Source organism: Rhinatrema bivittatum, chromosome 15 (genome assembly GCF_901001135.1).
Source record: "Rhinatrema bivittatum chromosome 15, aRhiBiv1.1, whole genome shotgun sequence".
NCBI lineage: Eukaryota > Metazoa > Chordata > Amphibia > Gymnophiona > Rhinatrematidae > Rhinatrema > Rhinatrema bivittatum.
Window position 1 is genome coordinate 35,319,401 of NC_042629.1, and position 26,169 is coordinate 35,345,569.

General features: G+C 46.7%; 1 protein-coding gene across 6 annotated transcripts in view; it reads right to left on the bottom strand.

Annotated features, from left to right (window-relative positions):
* Positions 1-14,482: 14,482 nt before the first annotated feature.
* The window catches only part of LOC115076916 (hepatocyte cell adhesion molecule-like), a 37,421-nt gene continuing 25,734 nt past the window's right edge, over positions 14,483-26,169 (bottom strand). For 2 of the 6 annotated variants that reach the window (XM_029578938.1, XM_029578933.1), the window contains 3 exons: positions 20,056-20,187; positions 17,892-18,017; positions 14,483-15,966 (listed from right to left, as the gene is read on the bottom strand). In XM_029578938.1, the coding sequence (XP_029434798.1) occupies positions 17,899-18,017; positions 20,056-20,187 (251 nt within the window). In that variant the 3' untranslated portion in view covers positions 14,483-15,966; positions 17,892-17,898. The remainder of the gene's footprint in view (positions 15,967-17,891; positions 18,018-20,055; positions 20,188-26,169) is intronic. The other 4 variants (XM_029578935.1, XM_029578934.1, XM_029578937.1 and 1 more) reach the window with 4 other exon arrangements.

Below are 26,169 nucleotides of genomic sequence, written 5' to 3' on the forward strand. Positions count from 1 at the left end.
TGCACATAGTGCCACGATGCAGTGTTAGTTCTTCTAGTGTCCCTGGTATTACAATGCAGTGTAATACTGCTCTGCATTTGTGCAGTGTTAGGGTGCAGTGTTACACTGTTCTCCTGTGTGCACATAGTGCCACGATGCAGTGTTAGTTCTTCTAGTGTCCCTGGTATTACAATGCAGTGTAATACTGCTCTGCATTTGTGCAGTGCTAGGGTGCAGTGTTTACACTGTTCTCCTGTGTGCACATAGTGCCACGATGCAGTGTTAGTTCTTCTAGTGTCCCTGGTATTACAATGCAGTGTAATACTGCTCTGCATTTCTGCAGTGCTGGGGTGTAGTGTTACACTGTTCTGTGTGCACATAGTGCCACGATGCAGTGTTAGTTCTTCTAGTGTCCCTGGTATTACAATGCAGTGTAATACTGCTCTGCATTTCTGCAGTGCTGGGGTGTAGTGTTACACTGTTCTCCTGTGTGCACATAGTGCCACATGCAGTGTTAGTTCTTCTAGTGTCCCTGGTATTACAATGCAGTGTAATACTGCTCTGCATTTCTGCAGTGCTGGGGTGTAGTGTTACACTGTTCTGTGTGCACATAGTGCCACGATGCAGTGTTAGTTCTTCTAGTGTCCCTGGTATTACAATGCAGTGTAATACTGCTCTGCATTTGTGCAGTGCTAGGGTGCAGTGTTACACTGTTCTCCTGTGTGCACATAGTGCCACATGCAGTGTTAGTTCTTCTAGTGTCCCTGGTATTACAATGCAGTGTAATACTGCTCTGCATTTCTGCAGTGCTGGGGTGTAGTGTTACACTGTTCTGTGTGCACATAGTGCCACGATGCAGTGTTAGTTCTTCTAGTGTCCCTGGTATTACAATGCAGTGTAATACTGCTCTGCATTTGTGCAGTGCTAGGGTGCAGTGTTACACTGTTCTCCTGCTTGTGTGTGCAGTGCTGGCAGGTTGGTGCTGGTCAGGTACATGGTCATGGGATATTTGCATAACAGCCTTATACCAGAGTTATACCAGCTGTGTAGATGATTGCAAAGCTCGGTGAAGGGACATGGAGTTAGCTGGGTGCTGGGTGTTGGTTGAAGTATGTGATCTTAATGCTCATCTGCCAAGGATCATAGAGAATCAGTGAAGACAAAAACTGACTTGAATAAGGAGCGAGTATCCTACAAGTGGTCAAGTTTCTATACCTGGGATGTATCCTTAGCAGTGTAGACAGGAATAGCTGTGCAGACTCGAAGGGCCAATTGTTTTTTATCTGCTGATATCTACTGTTACTATGCTACAATGTAGTATTACACTATTCTCCTGCAAATGCATAGTGCTACAATGTAGTGTTACACTGCTGCTGCATGTACCATGATATTCAATAATGTGTGCACTACAGATCTGATGTGGTGAGGCGTAAACGCCAAAATATGTCAATTCTAAAGGAGAGGGGAGAGGCATGTGTCTACCTCAGAGGTTATAAATAAAGCACAAAAAGCAAATCTTTATCGGTGGAAACAAAATTCTAGAAAAAGGGCTCAAGATATGAGGCTGAAAAAAGGTTGTACTCGCAGGAGTCACATGTGGAAGCATTTCTTCGCAGAAAGGGTGGGGTTTGTTTGGAGCGGCCTGCCAGGGAAGTGATGAGGCAAAAACAGTAACAGAAGGCCGGGGATAAGCACAGAGGAGCCTTAGCAGTGAGGGAGTGAAGGGAAAGTCAGAGATCACAGAGGAGCTGCGCTAATGCAGGAGGAAGGGATGGGTCTGGCGGGCTTTTTCTAATGTCGAATGACGAATAAGCCACATAAGACGGAGAATCAGCTTACTGAATTGACAGTGCTGGTGGTATTGGAGTTATCACTGGCTGCAGGATCAGGGATCTCCATTTTAGGCCTGCCGACTGGCTAGATCCAGTCCTGCATTTGCAAGGAACTAACATGGCTAGATATCACTGCTTGCCACAGGTGTGACTAAAATATTGCACAGTGGACTGAGGCTCGGTAACTGGAAGGGCAGGGGGCAATTAATTGCCCCCCTCCCGACGTGCGCAGTGTGATACTTGCCTTCTGTGTTGCTCTTCCTGCTTATTCTTACTCTGGGATCCAGGTCGCCTCCACCGGCTTCACTTTGGTTCAGGACGGCATAGATGACCGTGTCCAGCTCCGCTTCTAACACAATTGAAGTGGGTGGCACATGCAAAAAAAAAAAAGTGAATCTTTGTTACTGGGTCCAGCCTGACAGCTCAGTGAATGCTGCCATGAAGATCTGGGGTCAGTTGCTGAACTCTGCTTCTTCTCCTCCTTGAGCCATTGGGGCAGAGTTTGCAAGCCCAGCAGGTAGGGACTCCGAGTCATTGTGCTACGGAGACACCTGCTGGTCAAGCTTAAGGTGCAGGTGGATCAGCTTCTGGCGGGAGCCCCTGGTTGGGCATCTTCGCTGCGAGGGCTGGGATTGACATTTGCTTCTGTCCTGGCAAAGCTGCAAGTATTCCACCATTTCAGGACAGAGACAGCAAACAGACAGAAGGACTGCCCCCTGACCCAGTTCAGCCCTGCCAGGCTGATCTGACCCCGGCTCTGCCCCCACTGCACCTGCGATCTTACAGCTCCAAGTTCTCTAGCAAAAGAGCAGGGCTGCAAGACCATAGAGGTACTGGGGGCGAAATCAGATCTGCATCAGCCTGGCAGGGCTGACCTGAGTCAGGTGGCAACTCCAAGAGAGAAACAAGTGAAGGAAGCAGGCGTCTACGTGCTAATTATATCATTTATCATTGTCTTAATTCTAAAAAAAAGTAGAAAAATGCAAAATGTCCTGTGGTTTTTTGTTTTGTTTTTTTTGTGAACAAGACTTCAAAACACTCAGGTATTCAGATATTTCCAAACTGAGACAGCAGCTGGTTTTAAGTTCTCATGCGCAGGGGGAGTCTGTCCTGTTTTTCCCCACTGCATGCTGGGACTTGTAGTTCCAATTTCCCCCCAATTTCCCAGGATGGCACAACTTTGTGATTTTGTTCAGGCCTTCTTCTGTGTTCCCTGCGGGATGCAGGGCACGGTTATTTGACTGTTTCGGTGGGAGAGTGGGCTGGTGCCCCTCTCCCGGGCATTTTTCTGTACGGTCTGAAATAGGCCCAGGATGGCACAACTTTGTGATTTTGTTCAGGCCTTCTTCTGTGTTCCCTGCGGGATGCAGGGCACGGTTATTTGACTATTTCGGTGGGAGAGTGGGCTGGTGCCCCTCTCCCCGGCATTTTTCTGTACGGTCTGAAATAGGCCCAGGATGGCACAACTTTGTGATTTTGTTCAGGCCTTCTTCTGTGTTCCCTGCGGGATGCAGGGCACGGTTATTTGACTATTTCGGTGGGAGAGTGGGCTGGTGCCCCTCTCCCCGGCATTTTTCTGTACGGTCTGAAATAGGCCCAGGATGGCACAACTTTGTGATTTTGTTCAGGCCTTCTTCTGTGTTCCCTGCGGGATGCAGGGCACGGTTATCTGACTGTTTCGGTGGGAGAGTGGGCTGGTGCCCCTCTCCCGGGCATTTTTTCTGTACGGTCTGAAATAGGCCCAGGATGGCACAACTTTGTGATTTTGTTCAGGCCTTCTTCTGTGTTCCCTGCGGGATGCAGGGCACGGTTATCTGACTGTTTCGGTGGGAGAGTGGGCTGGTGCCCCTCTCCCGGGCATTTTTTCTGTACGGTCTGAAATAGGCCCAGGATGGCACAACTTTGTGATTTTGTTCAGGCCTTCTTCTGTGTTCCCTGCGGGATGCAGGGCACGGTTATCTGACTGTTTCGGTGGGAGAGTGGGCTGGTGCCCCTCTCCCGGGCATTTTTTCTGTACGGTCTGAAATAGGCCCAGGATGGCACAACTTTGTGATTTTGTTCAGGCCTTCTTCTGTGTTCCCTGCGGGATGCAGGGCACGGTTATCTGACTGTTTCGGTGGGAGAGTGGGCTGGTGCCCCTCTCCCGGGCATTTTTTCTGTACGGTCTGAAATAGGCCCAGGATGGCACAACTTTGTGATTTTGTTCAGGCCTTCTTCTGTGTTCCCTGCGGGATGCAGGGCACGGTTATCTGACTGTTTCGGTGGGAGAGTGGGCTGGTGCCCCTCTCCCGGGCATTTTTTCTGTACGGTCTGAAATAGGCCCAGGATGGCACAACTTTGTGATTTTGTTCAGGCCTTCTTCTGTGTTCCCTGCGGGATGCAGGGCACGGTTATCTGACTGTTTCGGTGGGAGAGTGGGCTGGTGCCCCTCTCCCGGGCATTTTTTCTGTACGGTCTGAAATAGGCCCAGGATGGCACAACTTTGTGATTTTGTTCAGGCCTTCTTCTGTGTTCCCTGCGGGATGCAGGGCACGGTTATCTGACTGTTTCGGTGGGAGAGTGGGCTGGTGCCCCTCTCCCGGGCATTTTTTCTGTACGGTCTGAAATAGGCCCAGGATGGCACAACTTTGTGATTTTGTTCAGGCCTTCTTCTGTGTTCCCTGCGGGATGCAGGGCACGGTTATCTGACTGTTTCGGTGGGAGAGTGGGCTGGTGCCCCTCTCCCGGGCATTTTTTCTGTACGGTCTGAAATAGGCCCAGGATGGCACAACTTTGTGATTTTGTTCAGGCCTTCTTCTGTGTTCCCTGCGGGATGCAGGGCACGGTTATCTGACTGTTTCGGTGGGAGAGTGGGCTGGTGCCCCTCTCCCGGGCATTTTTTCTGTACGGTCTGAAATAGGCCCAGGATGGCACAACTTTGTGATTTTGTTCAGGCCTTCTTCTGTGTTCCCTGCGGGATGCAGGGCACGGTTATCTGACTGTTTCGGTGGGAGAGTGGGCTGGTGCCCCTCTCCCGGGCATTTTTTCTGTACGGTCTGAAATAGGCCCAGGATGGCACAACTTTGTGATTTTGTTCAGGCCTTTCTTCTGTGTTCCCTGCGGGATGCAGGGCGCAGTTCTTTGACTATTTCGGTGGGAGAGTGGGCTGGTGCCCCTCTCCCGGGCATTTTTCTGTACGGTCTGAAATAGGCCCAGGATGGCACAACTTTGTGATTTTGTTCAGGCCTTTCTTCTGTGTTCCCTGCGGGATGCAGGGCGCAGTTCTTTGACTATTTCGGTGGGAGAGTGGGCTGGTGCCCCTCTCCCGGGTGTTTCTTTGTACGGTCTGAAATAGGCCCAGGATGGCTGTAATCGATGACGGACTGTGCATGGTAGCCTGTGGCCTTCAGCCTTCCCTGGTACTCCCATCTCTAGGCCATTTAGGGGTTTTCTTTTGGGCGGTGGCGCACGCCTTCCTTCGGGAGCGCGTGTACGGGAAGCGTGAGGCGCTTCCACCCTTATAGGAGTCACGAGCCTTGGGGGTCCCATGTGGGCAGCTGAGAGCAAGCCCACAGTCCCCCCTGCCTGGGTTACGGCCCCCATCCCCCTCCTCCCAGGCCTTGAAGTCGGGCCGCTCCCTCTTGCAAGTAATCCCGGGAGTGTGACACCTGAGCAGAGGTCACGTCCGTGCCCCTGCCCACTCCTCGTGCTCAGGGCTCGTGAGCCACGGCAACCTTCGACGGCTTGTCATAGTGACACCTGTGACTTTGCTTTCAGTCATTTCTGCGCTCCTGCGGGATGCAGGGGACGCAATGGATGTTTCTTTTATTTCTGTCGAGAAGAGGCTATCAGCCTCCTTCCCGAAACTCGTTTTGCGATGGACTGAAATAGACCCAGGATGGCTGTAACGAGATAATGGCGGAATGGAAGTTTAAAAGCAGGCTTAGCCCACTGTCTCTACTGACCCCATGTATCCCAAATATTAGCTCTTAAAATTGCCAACAGGAGCTCATTTCAACCAAGAGACTGTTTCACCAGTCATGTGTAGGAAGAGATGTAGAGAGATCCTGTACCTGGCTCAGGCTTCGGCCTTGGCTTCCTACGGGAATAGTAAAAGGCAAAAATGATACCCAGGCACATGCTGAATAGTATTCCTTCCACAGCCATGATGAGCAACGTGGAGGTGAGGCGCCCACCACAGGCCAAACCACTTGTGCAGTCCTTTCTCTGTTCTAAAGTGAGAAAAAAAAAAAAGAGAGAGAACGTGAATGCCTGGAAAAAAAGCAACAAATTAGTTCTTTAAAGAGCTGCTCTGAACCAGCAAACCTAAGCTCCTCCCACAAACTTCCCAGGTGTGACTGTGCAGGTCACCTTCCCTCCTTGCTCCACAGGTTCTTCCTCAGACTGGAAGCTCTTCTGGGAGAGGATTCATGGCATCTGCAGGCAATTTGGTGATTCAGCACCACCAGGATAAATAATAAAAGGTGCACATTGCCGGGCTTGCTCGGCTGGCTCCTGTCTGCCGCATACCTGCAGGTGCCATCCTGTGATCGACTCAAGACACTGCCACGGCTAAAGGGACCTGCTTTTGACACCACTTCCACCCCAGGGATTATTTGTGTGAGCCCTAAAAATACTGTGCATGCACCTGCCAGGTGCGGGCCATGCACCCAGGCAGTTTTTGTCTTAGTTAAAGGTATAGTGTTATGGATCAATGTCTGCTCTGGGCAGCTTTCACACCACTGGTGTCCTACTTGACTTGGTAGCAGAATGCCCCAGGTACATTGCATTTTATCTAGGTATACTGTTCATGTCCTCCAGGGGTACCAGTCAAGCCCCCCTATGCCTAAACATATATTTATTTATTTATTTATTTATTTATTTGTTTGTTTGTTTGTTTGTTTGTTTATTTGCTTTTATATACCGACATTCGTTGGGGTACATCACATCGGTTCACATTGTAACAGGATAATAGCATGACAGAAGTCGTACCATTTTTACATTGAAACATTAAAACATGCGTAGGAACAGTTTAACAAAGCAACATAGGTTAACAGTTTAACAGTGAAACATAGGTTAACAGTTTAACAGTGAAACAAAGTGGGACGTAGGGACAGAAAATGTACATAGTAACGGTTGAGAAGAACTTTATACGTGGTGGGATTTTTTTTTTTTTTTTTTTTTAAAAGGTAGCAGGCCTGGGCCCGAAAACCTGTTCTTTTTACACTTCCTCCTCTGAGACTGCGGAATTGCAAAAAAAGGTTAAACTCACAAGGCCACCCACCCTCCAGATCAAGCCACCCCAAACCCTCCCAGTCCATCTGGAACCCCGTAAACCTGTTCAGCAGCCAGGAGCTGGGAAGACGTGCCCAGCTCTCGGTGCGTCCCACGTGATTATATAGAACGCTGTTTATCTGAAGATCCGTTAACCAGAATATCTCATTAGCAAGAACATTTGCAGTCTCTGGGTTCTGATCTATGACCTGGAAGAACTTCTATTATCTGGAATTTTTTTTCAAAGAGCTCCATTCAGAATTTTCGTTATCTATCTGGAAAATGCCATTACCCGGAATGGCCTTGATCCCAAGCATTCCAGATAAACAGTGCTCTAGCTTACAACACTCAGAGAGAAACTATTATGGTGCAGTGGAAGTGGCGCGATATCAACCTCGCATTAAAAATGGAACACTTACGAAAGAGCTGGAGCTGAAAATGTTTTCTGTAGATATTCCTTCCAGAAGCATTATAGACATCCACCGTGTAGGTTCCCTGATCTGCCTCTTCTGTGCTGAGGATCTGCAGGGTCCCATTGGGGAAGATGATTGATCTGTTGGAACACCCAATAGTGCAGATGCCCTCCGGACCTTTCATCTTACCCACTAAGAGATTGCCCTTCTTCATCCAGGTCACCTGATCCAGCTGCCGCAGATCCAAACTCTGCAGGGAAAGCATCACTGTGTCTCCCAGGGTACCATGCACAGCGAGGGCATCATTGCTGGCTTCAGAGGCCGCTGAAAAGATTCCACATTTTAATATTGTCATTTATCAAAGACTGAATAGCAAACTAAGTAGAAAGACAAAAGAAGTACTTAAAACAACCAGTAGATCAAAGGATAATGATGATTGATAGGCTCTAAAGAATTAGATAAGTGATAGGAAGCAATGAAAATGATCCAAAGATTTTGTAATTCCTGAGCTTTCAAGATTGCATAAAGTTCCTTCTTCAGATGTTACTGAAGGGACCCAAGTGGACTGAAAAGTTAATGATTAGATCATCTTTGGATTGTTCTTATGTTGGTTTTATGAAGGTCTCATGAGAACATAAGAACTGCCATACTGGGTCCATCAAACCCAGAACATTGGCCAATCCTGATTCCAAGTACCCAGCAGGATCCCAAAGAATAAATCTCCTAGATCCAATAGATCCTGTGATTTGTTACTCTGTAGTTTGTCAGCTTGCTCTACCACATCTTCCCAGTTCATTGTAATTTGCTTCAATTCCTTTCAATCATCTCCCTCAAAGAATGTTTTCAGTGAAGGAATCTTGCCAATGAGCAATTGCTAAGCAAAAAAATTAATTTAGTTTTTCTGCTCTGGCTTCCCTTTTTAACCCCCAGTCATCTAGTGGTCTAACACAGTGTTTCCCAACTTTTTCAAGCCCAAGGCACACCTCCATTAACAAAAATATGAAACACGGCAGCCTCAATGGAGCAAGATATGCAGACATGGAGAAGACTCATGTGGTCAAAAGAAGAGCTAGTAAGCAGTAATCATAGAAGGCCCCACAAATCTCTCTTCCAAATTTAAAACAAAGTTAGAGAGAGGGCCGAGACCCACATGAACTCATCATAAGGGGGCCAGTTCCCTCTGTATGACGTGGGCAGTCAGCTTGGTCAGTTGCCTTGACTGTTGATTGTGGCTGCCAAAGCTCCTCCACTGCGGCTGCTCCTAGTACTCAGAACGCGCCACATTCAGTGTTCAGTGCATGGGTCTCCCTGGTTTGCTCAGCCTGGGGATAAGATAGAAGCTGGAAGGACTTCATGGGGGAAGATGAGGTGCTGTGTGCATTGTGTGCGGGTCTCAGCTCCCCGTGCCCTGCATACTGCCCATTAATTACCACATTCCAGGGCTCGTGCTTTAGCTAAGGCGAGGCAGGCATGATTGCACATATCCTCAAAAAGGAGCTCCTGCGTGTTTAAGAACCACCACTGGTGACTCTTCTTCTTGTGAGGTGCTGCGAACAGGGCCCAGTTGCTGGGCTGTATCTGAGCATCAGGAACAGCCATTCGGGTCTGAAGGCATGCGAGTGTGCCAGAGCCCTCAGTCTCCCTCACAGACTTCGTCTTTCAAAAATACTTGAAAAGGTTTTAGTTTGAGCTTCTTAGCCAGTTTCTGTTCCAGTTCTCCTTCGGCCTGCCTTCTTGACGCTTTCCGTCTAACTTGCCAGTGCTTACGCTCTTTCCTGTTTTCTTCATATGGATCCACCTTCCAGTCTTTGGAAGATATCCTCTTGGTTTAATTGCCTCTTTTACTTCAGCATTTAACCACCCTGCCAGTCGTTTGGTCTTCTTTCTACTTTTTCTAAAGCACAGAATACATCTGGGTGGTCTTCCGAGATGGTGATTTTAAACAATGTCCATGCCACATGCAGACTTTTAACCTTTGCAACCGCAACTTTTAGCTGTTTTTATCTAACTAATGTCCTCGTTTTCTCTGAGTCTCCCTGTTTAAAGTTGAATGCTAGCACAGTAGTTTTCCTTAATGCTGATTACGTTATGACCACGGTTGCCAAGCGGCCCCATCGCGGTTACCTCCTGCGCCAGATCCTGTGTCGCAGTGGGGATTAGAGCTAGCATAGTCCTCCTCCATGGTTCTTGTACCGGCTGCTCCATGATGCAGTCATTTTATCTCATCTAGAAACTTTACCTCCCTAGCGTGTCCTGATGAGACGTTTATTACAAAAGTAAAAGTGACTGATCCAAGCCTTTGCAAGTAAATTGGCTTTTGCAAGCTGGAGAGACTCCTGCATGAATGGAAATGGTCAGAAAGAAATGTTTTAACAGAAGAAAGAGTTGCTTTTTTTGCAGGGGTGTTAAGTACAGAATGCACTGTAAGGGAATTTGGCAGTTCCTGGGGACCCTGCTGCTACTGACTGAATCTCCACTTGCTTTCTAGCTGTCTTCAGTCACTGCTGATTAAGAAACAAATAAAAGCATGTGGAAATCTGACTTTTGAAGTCCTGAGTGATAACACATCTGAACGGATTATTTATTTATTTATTTATTTTTAATTTTTATATACCGATGTTCTTGTATGAAATACAAATCACTCCAGTTTACATAAAACAGTGAAATGCCCAAAAAAGGGGAGGGGCTTTACATAGAACAATAGAACAAAGTACAAATTAAACAAAGTATAATATAGTATAAAATAGTATAAAATGGTATAAATACAAGAAACGATTGAACGATTGAACTCAATGTCATAGTGGAGTTAAAAAATGTCATAGTGCAGTTAAAAAATCATAATAGTGCAACTCAATGAGGTATCCCATAATTTGGGTTTATTATTAGATTATTCAGAATTAATATAGATATAGGATAAAAGGAGGAGTCTTCTTTGCCTTTTATTTGGCTGAAGATCAGGGCATACACTGGAAGTTAGTAAAGGTTAATGCCTAGAACCAAAATCCATGTGAATACACAACCCACAGAAAGTGCTAGGGAACAGCCTGACGTTAAGACTGCATGGCACTGCCCAGGTGGAGCAGACTCTCCGTGCACAGAGAGATTTCTTACCCTGGAGGAGAGTCAGGCAGCTCCAGAGCAGCAGGACTGCAGGGTCCGCTGGCATGGCCTGCAGCGCTGTCCCTCAGATGCCACTTCTTGCTGGCTCTGAAGGGCATGTGCCGAGGCCCTCCGGCAGGTAGCGCGTGCTAGCGTGGGATGATTAGGACAGAGCCCGTGGAAACAGCTTTAGGCTGATTTAAGCTTGGTGAGCTCCTCCTGGTTTGAGTTGCGAGAGATCTCTGGCCACTGCTGTCTTTTTAAAAAAAAGTCCTTGGTCAGTTATGGTGGTTTCACACGCAACAACTGGTCTGAAGGTGAAACTGCATAATATCTCAGTTTAAAGCTGCAGAAGTAAGAGACTCTGGTTTGTTTTTTTTCTTTATTTTTAGTTAATTCAGCTGAGGTAAAACTAAATCATCCCCTCTTTTGTTCTGATTTAGATTTAATAGGAATCACAGTACATGTGGATCACCGCCACCGTGAACACAAAGAATGAAGATGATTTATCATCAAAGACATAACTCTTTGTGCAAGAATAGTGCAGGATCACTTCAACTAAGCTGACTTACGGGCCGATTCAGTAAAGTCCGCGGGAGAGCGGGCAAACGCCCGCTCTCCCGGCGCGTGCACAGGCCACTCACCTGTGCACGCGATACAGTATTCAAATGAGGCCCGGCGGTAGAAATGGGCAAAAGGAGGCGCTAGGGACACTAGCGCGTCCCTAGCGCCTCCTTTTTGACAGGAGCAGCGGCTGTCAGCGGGTTTGACAGCCGACGTTCAATTTTGCCGGCGTCGGTTCTCGAGCCCACTGACAGCCTCAGGCTCGAAAACCGGATGCCGGCAAAATTGAGCGTCCGGTTTTCAACCCAACAGCCGCCAGCCGAATTCAAAATTTTTTTCTTTTTCTTTTTTACTTTTTTTACCCTTTGGGACCTCCGACTTAATATCGCCATGATGTTAAGTCGGAGGGTGCACAGAAAAGCAGTTTTTACTGCTTTTCTGTGCACTTTCCCGGCACCCAAAGAAATTAGCACCGACCTTTGGGTCGGCGCTAATTTCTGAAAGCAAAATGTGCGGCTTGGCTGCACATTTTGTTTTCTAAATCGTGCGGAAATACCTAATAGGGCCATGCATTTGCATGTTGCGGGCGCTATTAGGTGCTGCGGGTTGGACGCGCGTTTTCCGCCCCTTACTGAATAAGGGGTAAGGGAAAACGAGTGTCCAATAGCAGGCTAACAGTGCGCTCTATTGGAGTGCACTGTACTGTATTGGCCCGTTCGAAAGCCGGATAGAGCGAAATGCTCCTATAGAGGTCTTTAAAATATATATGGCAATAGGAGGAGGAGAAGATCACTTTTTAGAGTTAAAGCATATTGTGTCCCTTTTTTTTTTCCAGGTACACTTGGACCTTGCTGAAACAAGCAGAGTCTCTCATTGGCCCTGCTTAGGGTTGGAAAATCTCTGTCGGGGCTGTCAGTCACGGAGGTGATTCAGAACTGACAACTTCTAAATGGAGGCCTTTGGGCAGTCCTGATTGAGGACTTTCCATCTTGGTGCATTCTGGCAGATTTGTAACTAGGTAAGTGCCCAGGGAGGATAAAGTATTGGCACCCTCCTATTCTGATCCTCATTCCTCTCTCCCACTAGCTCCTCCAGTCCTTTTTTACCCTCTTCCCCTAACTCAATACTCCCTCCTCTCATCCTCCACTCTTCTTGAACAACATCCGACTTCAAGAGATGAGTCCATTTCTTTTTAGGAAATTCTTTTTTAACTAGTACCTTTTATTATTGTACTCAGTTACAGTATATGCCCCGTCTATGATTGTTTAATTTTAAGTAGTAGATAGAGCCCCTATTTAGTCTGAGTAAAGAGTGAGAGGGTCACTTGTGCTGCTGCTGCTGTCTGTACTGTACCTGTTCTCTGCTCCTGCCCATGCTATACCTGTGCTGTGGAGGGCAGTGTGTGTGGGGGGGTGATTTTATACCTTTCTATTACCTTACTTCACAAATGTGAACCCAGAGTGGCCTGTATCACCGATAAAATTTCAATAATTAATACTAAATTGTCCCAAATGTACAGAATAGCCCCATCTCCCATTCTGTAATACAAAACTAAACGGTCATTCCAACTAAATCCACAAAACCCCATCTCACACCTGCCCATCTAAATACCAAAATATAAACGACCAAAACTCCAACAAACCTAATCTGACTCCAGAAACAGAGGATGCTACCCTATCACGCCGAGTAGCAATCCCCACTCCCCTGCACCATCCCTGAAGGAACTTCCAAAAGGACCAACTCCCTTTGTTGAGCTCCTTCGGGGATGCCGTGCATGGCAGGAGAGAGAACACCTCCTGCAGTGTTCTGTCTTCAGCCTCTTTTATATGTTTTCCTTCTTGTACTGCCACCTTGTGTCCTGTTGTAGTATTGCTTAGCTTAGATTTTCTGCAGGATGTAAGACCCATGCTCTGATAGGTCATTGGAGCTGTTGTTTGATTCTTTTGAACTTCCTAATTGCCCCTTTCCTGTTCTGCCTTTTCTCTCTGTGTGTCTCTTTCTTTTTCTATTGGTCCCTTCGACCCAAAGCAGCTTGGGAGTTCATTGCTTGAAGGGATTTTCAGTTGGAAAAAGGCTCTCTGCAAGCTAACAGTACTTTCTCTGTTGTTTTTTTCCTCAGACTCCTGAGGAATGCTTTGTTTCTTACCAGTTGAATCCCAGCTTCTCTTACAGTTGCAGTCTGGCTTCATATAAACTGGACTACAGCCTCAGAGAAACTCTTTAACCTGTGCAGTTACTCTTCAGTCCCTTTCATCTGTGAGTAATATGTTTTATTCATTGTTCCAATAAGCGTTTGGAAGTTAATCTGGTATCTGAAGCTGGGACAAAAGGTTAACTAATGGTCTAGCAGGACAAGCAGGACATCGTGCCTGGGAGACAGCACAGGTGCATTCTGTTTAGCTGTGGAACACATCAAGAAGGGGGTGAAGCCAGCAGTGAGGCCACGGTCTGGCAGGTAGGCACACCTGCAAGGGGAGCAGACAGAAAATGCCTCACCCCCTCCTGTAGCCACAGCAGATGGAAGAGCCGCCCTCTCTCCCAGTAGCAGACTTCTGTTTAAAATCTATTGCAAAAGACATCATTGAAAGGGATGGAGCCACCCCCGAGGCCCCTGTCTGGGCAGGCGGGCAGACTGTGTGCATGAGGGGAACTAGCACAAGCATGCAGCAGCAGCGGTGCAACGTCTGTTCATTGGTGGAGCAGTGTGTAGATGGGAACGTTGTACCGCTGCTGCCCATGCTGTGCATAAACTGAGCACTTGGTTCTGCTAGGCACTTTTAAAGTTTGAAATGAATGGAACAGGTCCTTTACGAGTCAAAGCCAAAATCAATCAAACTGTATGCCTACTGACCCCCTCCCTGAGAGTGAGTCTGAACCCAAGTGCCTTACTTATCTGAGTTCTGGGCACATATTTGAATGTGGAGGGGGTTGGTGGACTTCCCAGTCACAGCCCTAATAGCGATCCAGGTCAGTGATCCCATGCTTGAGCTTCCAAAACCTTTTCATTAGATACTAATAGTGCATGGAGCAGCTGCAGCCACTAGAGGGCGTTTAACACACTGAGAACTTGTCCCTGGCTTTCAGTCATAACTGGTCTCACCCTTACAAGCTCTGCCTAGACCCTGAGCTCCCCCCCCCAGCTGCTATCTGCCTTCTTCACCTCCATCTCCAACTCCTGACTCTATACTTTCCCCCCTCCTGCATCGTAGGCCTGGATCAGCCTTCCTGAGTTGGTGGATCATGCTCCTTCTGGCCATAGCCAGCCTAGAGAAACACACCTTGTAAATCTAAAGCCATGGCTCTTTCCCATTGTAGCTTTGTTGATTTTAACCACATTCCGTGTAAGAAATACATTTTTATTTATTTATGAATTTCAAATTACATAGCCATATTCTTATGTCATTCAAAGGCTAAACAAGAAGAAAAACATTTCCAATTAGAAACAATAGCCATAGTCCACAATAATAAAGGGGGCTGAAATATAGACATCCTGAGAGTCTAAAAACATAACGCTTTTTTCCTTTTTTAAAAATTGTCTTTAATTAAATTGTCTTTAATTAAACACCATCCTCAGGCACTACAAGCACAAATTCAAGCGCCTTCAAAAATTTTCGAGCTGTTCAGTTTTCTTATGAAAAGAGTTTTTATCTTGAATTAAAGCAGTATTTGCTTTCTGGATATCCTGCACTTCTTTTTCCATATTGTCCACCTTTTCGCTCAATCACATATTGTCCACCTTTTCGCTCAATCAGGATGTCTTTTTGAATGAACTTCTCGAAGTTCAGAAACCGTTTTCACCAACCAACTAATATGAGGCACAGTTAGATATAGCAGAATCCACACGCACCAACTGTCCATAGCGTGTCTAGAGAGACTTCAGCAGGTCTCACCAATGGTTCTTGGGGACAGTGCCGGAGAGAAGCAGATGTATCTCCACTTTGGGTCATCCGCAAAGGGCTGCCGAATGGCATCACCTCTTCAGTTCCCCCAGAACTACTGACTTCCGGCCAAGACGAGTCTTCCCTGGCAGCAGTCCCTCCCGCCATGATAGCGGTCGCATCATCTTCCTGTGACTGCCTCAACACCATGCAGTCGGAACAACCCGGCTGGGGTGGGGGGAAGGCTTTCAGGGGGGGCTAAGTGTAACCTCCAGCGCTCCCTCGACAGGAATTACAATAGAATTCTCAGCCATCGACCAGCAGATCAAATTGCCCAGCATGCACTGACCAGATAAGACCACAGGCTCGGAGGGGTATTGCCTAGGCTTACCTTTCCGCTTCGGCGGCACTATGAGGAAACAAGGATTCAGGGAAAGAAACTCCGACCCCCCCCCCCCAAGGAGCCTAGCAAACCACCATCTTCAGAAATACATTTTTTAAACCATTTATTTGACTTTCTTGTATGTCTTGACCATTTGGTAAGCTCTCTGGGGTAGGGACTATCTCTATGTATTTTTACAGTGCTGTGAACATGCACAAGTGCTATAGAAATGATAAATACTAGTAATAATGTGTCTGTTTATAGATATTAGCTAAATTGGCATGAACTATATACAGCTGCTAGAGCACCAAAGACATAAAATAATTTGAACGTAGTGCTCACTAGAAGAGTTTTGTACACTACAGTAAAACATTAAAACAATAAAGCAACATTTCTTGGCAGGTAGATCACATGGCTTATGATCTTGACTGGTTCCAGAGTTCACAGCCCGAGGGATCCTTCTCATGCCTTTCTGCTCAAGTTATCTGCCAGTTTCACAAGCGTTCCCATCTTCCTGCTTCCCCTTACAAATCTCCTCTCTCTTAAATCTTGCACCAGTTCTTGATCTGAAAAATGAAAAACTCTTGTTATCAAAGTTACATTTACCAAAATTACAGTCTGTCAGGTGTTGGAATTACACAGGGAGCCCAATTTACCAAACAATGTGCCGTAAACCATTTGCGTGTGGAAGGAGATGCCTACGGTTTTATGCTAGTATTTTATAAACTGGGTAGTAGGAGTCCCATAGTTTGTAATACAGGAGTATGTATGTTTTTGCTATCGAATTAAAAAAAAAAAGGCACATGTATATTTTACATGCAAAATAATTGTAATAATTCACATGTAATAACAGAATTAAAGGCGGGGGCAGGTATATTTTAAAGTATGTGCGTTCACTGTTCTGAAACTACTCAGAATCACTGGTTTGTCGAAACATTCACCACTTCACCCAGACCCTCTAGCACAGGGGTGGCCAATACCAGTCCTCAAGAGCCACAAATGGGCCAGGCTTTCAGGATATCCACAATGAATATGCACGAGAGAGATTTGCATTACCTCCCATTGTATGCAAATTTATCTCATGCATATTCATGGTGGATATCCTGAAAACCTTGTGGCTCTCAAGGTCTGGAGCTGGCTACCCCTGATCCAGCAGTTCATTTGGACCTCCACCCAAAAACTGCAGACAAAAAACCAAGTGTGATTTCACTTGCACGGGTCAATAAGTCTAGAGGGCGTGAATAAAGTGGAGACATTCAAACACTGCACGGAGCGGCAGTAGCCACAGCGGCATTCAAACACTGCACGGAGCGGCAGTAGCCACAGCGGCATTCAAACACTGCACGGAGCGGCAGTAGCCACAGAGGCATTCACGGAGCGGGATGCCAGTGGCCAGTAGTTGGTGTTCCACCTTCACGGAGCGGTAGGATGGAGGGCTGCTATTTCCAAAAAAAAAAACAAATAAAAACAGGGGTGGGTAAGAGTATGGGGCAAGGGGGTGGCCTGCTTGTTGCAGAGGTTGCTACCCCCAATTGAGCTGGATGTCACTTGGATGCAGATTCAAAGCTGCTCTCTAAATTGGGTGGAGGGGAATTAGGGCTGGAGGGTACTGGAAGCCAATAGTAACAGGTGGGAGAGAGAAAAAGGGAAAAAAAATGGATAAAGTGCATAGCTTGCTGGGCAGACTCGATGGGCCATTTGGTCTTCTTCTGCCGTCATTTCTATGTTTCTATGTTAATAAGAGGTATAGGCACAAACATTACTGGACTTATCAAGCATTCGGACAAGTCCAATAATGTTTGTGCCTATACCTCTTACGCTATCAACTTAAGCGGGGACTTCAGAAACCCACTCTAGAATACCCCAAGACCTCCCCTTTTCCCCCTGTTAAAATGTATATGAGATATAGCAGGTACATGTGTACTCGCAATGTTTCTAAAATATCAATCGCGAGTGCAAGCTACTCGTGCACGCGTATATTTTTATGTGCACCACACACCGTAACGCTTTGATAATTCCCTCCTAAAGGTTTTAGTACAAGATGAAATATGTTTGTACTGCTGTAATAAGCACAGGTGTCCCGCCATCTCTCATTCCATGTTTTATACCTATATTAAAACCATTGACTCAAGTGGGGGTTTAGTAATCTGGTATATTTGTTCTTTTTTTTTCATTTAAGTTATTCTATTTTTATTTTTTTATCTTTTACAATATTTGTTTTCTCGTCTTGTACTCATTTGGAAACCACAGTGAATGGAGCGCATATTCCCCTTTCCAGTCTCACTTCCTGATTCCTACCAAGTGCTGAACTAAAAACCCAAGTGAAGACATGCGTCTGTGGTGGTGCTGGCTGGACAAGATCCTTTCACTATAAATACAAAAAGCTTGGCATCTTTTTTGTTGAGGCTGTGCTCCCATCTTGAAAGCCTTTGCACTGTTTGACAGGTCCGTGTCCCACTTAACAATGAAAGAAATGTGCGATTCTGCTTACCGCACCGTTATTCTTTTGGCATGGTGCAGAGGAAGCCGAGGATCAGAGCCAGGCCGGTCACCAGCAGGACTGTGGCCCCCCAGATCGCTGAAACCACGAAACACTGGTGGTTCGAACATGTGTCTGCTAAACACCAAGGGGAGAAACAGTTAGCAATGCCAAGGCAACGTGACCCCTCTGTTGTGCGCTTACAGAGCGGATCAAGTGTTATCGGGGCTCTGAGAAGGGATCGCTGCCAAAGGGTCTGCGTTGGAAGACAGGTATGGCTTGCGGGCGGACGTGCGTTCAATGTCTCTTAAGGGAGAGGTTTATATATATAAGGGAAGGGGTGAGAGGGACACATCGTCTTCTGCCTGTACAAATGTGCTGGGATCGGGGGACGTTTAAGCATGAAAACGTGGATCAGATAAAAGGGAATCTCCCTCCCCCGGCGAGGAGCAGGGAGGAGCTCTGGACAAGAAACACAGGTCCATTGACAATGCAATTGGTGAAAACTGTCAACCAAAACAACAGTACTTCTAGATTCTCCTATTTAATATATATAACAATAGAGACAATTAATGTTCTATTACAATTACATTTAATGTAACATATTCTATATGGATAAAGTCATATGGATATGTGTGTGCCTATATATACTGGTTCCTAATAGAAATTAGGCAGTGAATATGTAGTTGTGATGTGCTCAATAATAATAGCAGAAGAACCTCCTATGTAGGAAGAAAAGCACCGATGTACAATATGAGCAAACGAGCTTGCAAAGATAAGACAAACTTTTTATGAGTACATATAAATCATTAAAGTATGAGCAGGTACTTACTAAACAATACAATTCTCAAACAAAATGTACGGACCTCAGATGAACTACATCAGTTACGCTGTGCAGCGAGGATGGCTCATTTTGGTTCCTGTTATTAAAAGCAGCAGGAGGGAAGATCAAGTTCTGGCTACGATATCGCTTTGCACAACACCAAGAAGATCCGTCTAGTCTGCCCCACGTTGGTTTCGTGTGAAGACGCGGCAGCGCCATTTTGCAGGGACGGCATCCACACCCATCCTACCGTAAAGCATTTTTGTTTCACCAGTCCGGTGTTTCACTTTTCATCCGGATCCACGGGGTGACTCGTGCCCGGCTCACGGATTTTCCATCCAAGTTCTCGCTTCTACAGACCTCGGCTCCAGACATTCACCTGATTCTCGAGGTCACACGGTAGCGTTGCTCATTCTCATGTTGACAAGTAATTAGGCACGTGGCACTCCGAGTGGGGAGTCATCCTCTTTTTGTTTTTCCCAGGGGATCCCTCTGAAGACGCCCTGTTGAGGACTTTACATCAGAAAACTCTTTTCTAGTTAAGGGAACTCTTATCTGACCCAGAATGCTCCATACAGCTTTTCAATCAAAGGTTCTTTTTTACAATATCTGCAGGGGTTCTGTAAAATAGGAACGAGTGAAGAGTGATAAGAATGTGAGGCTACTTTATGTGGATATCTGAGCATTTATTCTGTCTGCATACAGAAATGCTGGTAGTGCGTGTATTGTTGTTTTCAACCTATAATTCAGTCACTGGATGGTTGTCGGCCATTTGTTGCTGTACTGCGTAAAGGGATACATTCCGCGAATAATATAACGATGTAGATTCTTTATATTTATTCATGCGTATCTTGTTAATGCCATTGATACAAAGCCATAAGTTGTCCTGTCTTGTTGTGAAGCCATTAGTATTTACCTTACATTTTGTTTAAGAAATGTATTGTTTAGTAAGTACCTGCTCACACTTTAATGATTTATATGTACTAATAAAAGTTTGTTTTAACTTTGCAAGCTCGTTTGCTCACATCGTACATCGGTGCTTTTCTTCTTCATGTAAGAAGTTCTTCCGACGCACACACACACACACACACCTGGTATAGTTTTGGATTATGTCTTACATGAAAAACCATTGGAACTGTACCGCTGAAAGGGTGGTCAGTAAAAATCTAGTATTTGTTAGTCACAGTTTAGTTTTGTACGAAAGCAGTCGTCTCCTTGGTAGGGGGCTCTGCTGCCCTCAGCTGCCCCTGACGTTCATACATGCCGTGATCCGCAGCAGGGAGCAGTCCCATGGTGCATGAACTAACTAAACTAGACATCAGAAAATGTATCATTTTTTTTGCTCGTATTTACCTGTCTTGGAGGTGTTTGTATTCTTACTAGGCCTGGTTGTGATATCCGAAGCCTTTCCTTCCACAGTGCTATTAACAGTGTGGGGCTCGGTGCTGCTCAGCATGGGTGTAAGGCCAGAGGTCGACGCTGGCACTAAAAACAGATTAATTCTGATGAGAATTGCAATGACTTGTTTCATCTCCGCCACTGAGGCCCAACCGTCAAGGAGCATTTTATTAAGGCAGGAGGGGAGGGTGTGCTGACAAGAGCAGGGGAGCTCAGATCCTCCGTGGGCCTTAGGCTTGCAAACAGCTGCCAAGTGAAACTAACCCCGGAGCTCGCTCTCCTCCCTCCCCCCACCCCCACCTCAATCTTCTTTGGAATCAACTGTATCAGATAGCAAAATTGGGAGCCAGGCTTTACATCCAAGAGGTGGCTGCATGCATACATCCAAAGATTTCAAACTGTACCATTAGCTGGGATTCTGCTTGGACAGCCAGTACTCAAATTCAGATATTAGTCTTATTAATAAAGCAGTATTAAGAATTACCAGTGAATGACCATTCATTTTGGCATCTGCAGATGGTGCTGGGGAGCATCAGCCATGCATGTTCTGGTGATCGGAGCATGCAGCGTCAGCAGACAAAGGTGATGTATTGAAAGGGTTAAGGTCTTCTTAGTGGGAATATTGTCCCAGCTAGCAGACTCTAACAGCGTGCATATACTGCAGGGCTTCTCAGCCCTGGCCTGGTGACCCCACAGTCAGTTGAGTTTCACGGGATATCAGTCATGAATATCTAGAGTTGCCAACTGTCCAGTTTTGGACTGGTCAGCCAGGTTTTCAGGCATTCTGTGCAGCATCCACTCAGCAGTACTGACCAAGCACTAAAAGTCCGGTTTTGCAGGTGGCTCCTCTTGTCTCCCACTGTCTCTTTCAGGCCGATACAGAAAAACGTGCGGGAGAGCCGGCGAGCGCACAGGCCACTCTTCTGGGCGCGATTCAGAAAACCCAGGTATGTAAATTAGGGCCCGCGGTAAAAGGAGGCGCTAGGGACACTAGCGCGTCCCTAGCGCCTCCTTTTTGACAGGAGCGGCGGCTGTCAGCGGGTTTGACAGCCGACGCTCAATTTTACCGGCCTCGGTTCTCGAACCCGCTGACAGCCATGGGTTCGGAAAATGGACGCCGGCTAAATTGAGCGTCCGTCTTCCTGGCCGCGGGCAGATTTTAAATTTTTTTAATTTTTGATTTTTTTTTTTAATTTTGGGGCCTCCGACTTAATACTGCTATGATATTAAGTCGGAGGGTGTACAGAAAAGCAGTTTTTTCTGCTTTTCTGTATACTTTCCTGGTGCCGGCCAAAATTAACGCCAGCCATTGGCTTGGCTGCAGATTTTACTTTCTGTATCGTGCGGGAATAACCAATAGGCCCATCAACATGCATTTGCATGTTGCGGGCGCTATTAGTTTCAGGGGGGGGGGGGGGTTTGGCTATGTGTTTTTGACGTGCTATTACCCCTTACTGTATAAGGGGTAAAAATAGCGTGCCGAAAACGCGCAGCCAAACGTGGGCTAACAGTGCGCTCTCCCGGAGCGGACTTTACTGTATCGGCCTGTTAGGCTCTGTCCCTGCTTTTTTCTTCCTCTATTGGAGGAGGGCTGTGCTGTATCCCTGCCCCCTTTTCTATGCTGTGATTGGACAGCATAGGGAGAGGAGGTTGGGCATAGCACAGCCCTCAGCTCCACAGCCACTCCAGGAGAAGGGGTGCCAGCATGGCCATTTTGGCTGGGGCCTACAATGTTCAAGGGGCCTACTTATGGTGGGCAAAATTTTAAGAAAAGCTAAATATATCTATTTCTAACATGTATAAATAAAAATTTCAATTGTAATTGAAGAATTTGCTAACAAAAAAGCTCGTAAAGCCTTCTTAAATAAATAAAAATGATTTGGGAAATTTAGAAAACAACTTCTCTTATTAAGCATCACATCAGAACCTTACATAGGGGCCTAATTTTCTTAGCTGGCACGGGCCTGATTCCTGCTCTCTCCGGCCCTGACCACAGCAATGATTCCCTGGGTCCCGACTCCTCTCTCACTGTGTGTGGTGATTGGATGGCATAGGGTGAGAGAGAGAGAAACAGAGGAGAAAATCTGTGCTCCTCCCCACGAGATAAGAAATGGGAAGCAGCTGAGTGGCAGGGGGCCCCCTTCTTTGCCTTGAAACTGTTACCTGTGTGCAGCTTGCCAGCTCATTATTGCCCTTTAATGCATACAAGGATACCAGGGCTGGTGCAAGGATATTAGGCACCCTAGGTGGAGCTTCTACCAGGTCCCGGCTCCAGCCCCGACCTCATTCACTCAGACAGAGCCCCCTCTCTTACACACACTTAGGTTCCTTGTCTCATTCACACACTCACCCTTACACAGGCTCCCTCCCTCTCTCTCACTAACACCATTACACTCTCGTACACACACACAATCCCTCTCACTCACACACACACAGACAGAGGTACCGCTTGTGGCCCACCGAGTCTCTCTTCTCTCAGCCACGAGCAGGATGGGCGCCTCTCGGGGCCCACCAAGTGTCTGCATTTCTCAGCTGCGAGCAGGATGGGCGCTGCTTCACGGCCCGCCAAGTCTCTATTCCTCTTGGCCATGAGCGGGATAGGCTCTGCTTGCAGCCCCACATGGCTGCTCTTTGCCGCCCCCTAATGGCTGGTGCCTTAAGCGACCGCCTTGTTCACCTACTGGGATGCCCTGGCCCTGAAGGATACACTAATTAGGCAGTTCACTGGCAGGATCTAAAATGTATGCAAATGAGGGGTATCCCCCAATCCTCCTGGTCTGATGGAAAAGTTGGCAACTCTATAAATATCCTGACAACCCAACTGGCTGTGGGGTCACCAGAACAGGGCTGAGAAACTCTACTCTGTAACGCTGATGAGTAGGCAGAGGCAAATTAGGGGGCCTATTTACTAAGCTGCTGTAACACACATTAAATGTCAAATTCAGTGAGCACCTCCAATATCAGAAAAATAATTGGTCTAATGAGAGGAAAACATTAATGAGCTGTGTTGCATGCAAATATCTGCAAACCAGTTAATGAACATTAAAATGGAGTAATATGTATTGCAATAAACCTTGTGATAGGCATTCATTCTTGGAAAGTTAACCACATTTCAACTGTCCCAATATTATCAGCAGGTTAGCGCACCCCTGCTTGTGCTGAAGCCTCCAGTGACTTAAAGCTCCTCCCCCTCCCATGCAGAGCCCAAGCGAGCCTCGGGGCAGCTGGCGCCGTGTTGGATTACAGCGCCGATGGGCCCGCTCCAGCCCCATTACCAGCTGAGGGCTCTTGCAGGTGAAGGATTGTGAGCCAGGGTGGAGATTCCTGGGAGGGACGAGAGTGGCAGGGTGGAGAGAGGTTGATATGCTGGCAGAGAGAGGCTTGCTGCTCCCTTAAACTTGTGGCCTGGTGAGTTCCCAGTGCGAATGTGGGATTTACTAAACGGCGGTACTCGGTTACCACAGATTAGCAAATCCTGTGGGCAATAACTCGTGTTCAAATGGCACATATTTAAAACAAGTTAGTAAATAAGCTCCTACGTTTGAATTCATTAGAAAAAAAATAAATCTGCAAGAAATATATATACACCAGGAGGAATCTGTACTGGGCAGAAGACTGCACTTCTAAAAACTGTTGTTTGTACCATGCTGCTAATTAAAGCAGCAATACTAGCAAAAAAAAGTTAATTCAGTTGGCAGTTCATTGGATACATATAAAGTATGAATACAGCACAGACAGCTGAAGAGTGGATCTTCATCAGAGCCCCATGCATGCAAAGCACAAACACAGCACGGACCGCTGAAGAGTGGATCTTCATCAGAGCCCCATGCGTGCAAAGCACAAACACAGCACGGACCGCTGTAGAGTGGATCTTCATCAGAGCCCCATGCATGCAAAGCACAAACAGCACGGTCAGCTGAAGAGTGGGGCTGAGGGAAGGAGAAGTGCAAAAGAGGGAAGTGATCATAATTACAAATGCACAGCTTTTATTTAAAAAGAGGAGAAATCTAATGCATAAAAATATAGGAAGAGAATATGACAGCAGATAAGTGTAAGGCTATTCTAGAGGGTTCAGTTTCCCATCCCAAGTTAACAGCTTTACCTTCACTTCCCCCTCCTAATGCTGCTGCTGCAGACTTTCCTGATCTCCGTTACTGTATTTGCCCAGAGCAGGTGCACTGAGAGGATGGATCCTGTATCCACCGTCCTCTCTCTGATGTCACTCTTGCACCTCCCGATTCTGCCTGTTCTCCTCCGCAGCAAAGCAAGGATGGTTAGAAGAGGAAAGTCAGAGAGAGAAAAACCTTCCTTCAGTGCAGAAGGAGAGGCTGCAGACCACAGAAGGCAGAAATCTGAAAGCAGTTCTTTTGCCCGATGCTTACAGAAGGGGAAGGTGATGGACCTGATGCACGTGAAAGGATTCCCAAGCAGATCGCAGAGGAGGAGGCTCCTGACAAGTGAGAGTGGATAAGGCAGTGGGAGGGGACGGTGTCCAACCAACCCGAGATCCTCAAGAGTGAGCTGGATACCCCCTGGCCGCTTTGTTTTCAGCAGAGTGGACTCCATTTACCAGCACTCTCTGCATTCTGCCACCTAACCCAACCAGTTCCCTCCCAACGTTCAACTTTCTTGCCTACTCCTACACCTCAATCACCAAATAGCAAAGAAAGTCACATGCACTTAACTGAAAGTCCCTTGCTTCTAGCATTTGCTATCAGGATTCCTATTGCATGCAACGCTGGCGCTAACTCAGCAGTACTTAAGATAAAAATGGTGGCATAGAACGATGGTAAGACCCGTGCGAGGCAGCCTTCAGTGCTGCGGGTCGTGCATCATCTCGTGGGCTCCGTTCTCCACAATGAATTTTCATGTTGTGAATAATAGGCTGAATGCTACTTTTTTTCAGAAAATGTTTTTCATTTTGCACTTAAAAGTCCAAGAAGGCGTAGCTTCCTGTCGTGCCAGAAGCAGGAAAAAGGAGGTAATTGCTCTTGTGTAGGTTATTAGTGAGACCCCCACCTTGAGTACTGTGTTCAGTTCTGGAGGCCGGACCTTCATCAGGGCGTTGAGAGGATGGAAGTGGTCAGAAAGAGGGCCACTGACAGTGATACAAGGCAGTAAGACGAGCCCTGCGATACTCAAAATGTGCACCATGGGGGATAAGAGAGAAACATCTAAATAAGGAAAGATGCCATTTTCAATAGAAAAGGCATTTCAAGGACATGAGGTCATCATCTGAAGTTGCAGGGAAGAAGACTCAGAGGAAACATGAAAATGTTTCTGTGCTACGAGGAAGATTGTCCTAGACGTCACAGCAGAGCTCACAGGAACCGAAACCATAATAGAACCCAAGCACCATGGGGCAGATTGCAACACTACACCTTCCTGACCTTGTTCCTAACAACCCGCCCTTCACGCATTCAAAAGCCCCTCTCCCCTTGCTTCTGATCAGGAGACAAGGAGGTGCAGGGGAGAGAAAGGAAGCCTGAGCTAGCGACACTGCAGGCCTCAAGTTAGCCAGATGGGAAGCAGCAGACCACAAGAGGCCGATGCTGTCAGCCAGGTGCCATTCAGCATGGCCATGGGGGACCTAGGCCTCCGCATATTAGCACAACAGCCCCGCTAGTTTGGGTGGTTTGTTTAGATTATTCTAAAGCTTGGTAGTAAGGCTTAGTGGGTGGAAGGGACTGGGTGTTGGATTAAATATGGGATCTTGTATGGCCATTTACTCAGAAGGCAGAGAATCCAAAAAAAGTCTGCCTTAAATAATGAGCTGGGAATGGGCCAGTTTGGTCTTTATGTGCTGTTATCTACTCTGTCAAACTCATGCCAGGACACCTGGTTTTAGAGTTCCCCCCCCCCCCCCCCCCCCGAAGCATGCTTACCACTTCTGAATCCCTTATGCCCCTGGGATATCTGAATGTCACATTTAAATATCAGGACCAAAAACCAGTATCCTAAGAAGCAAAAACCCAACGAAGAAGCAACAGAGCCAAGTTGATGTTTTTGAAGGCTTCAACCTATTGCTGCTTCCTTTCTTGTTTAAAAAAAATGTGCACTGCTCCTCTG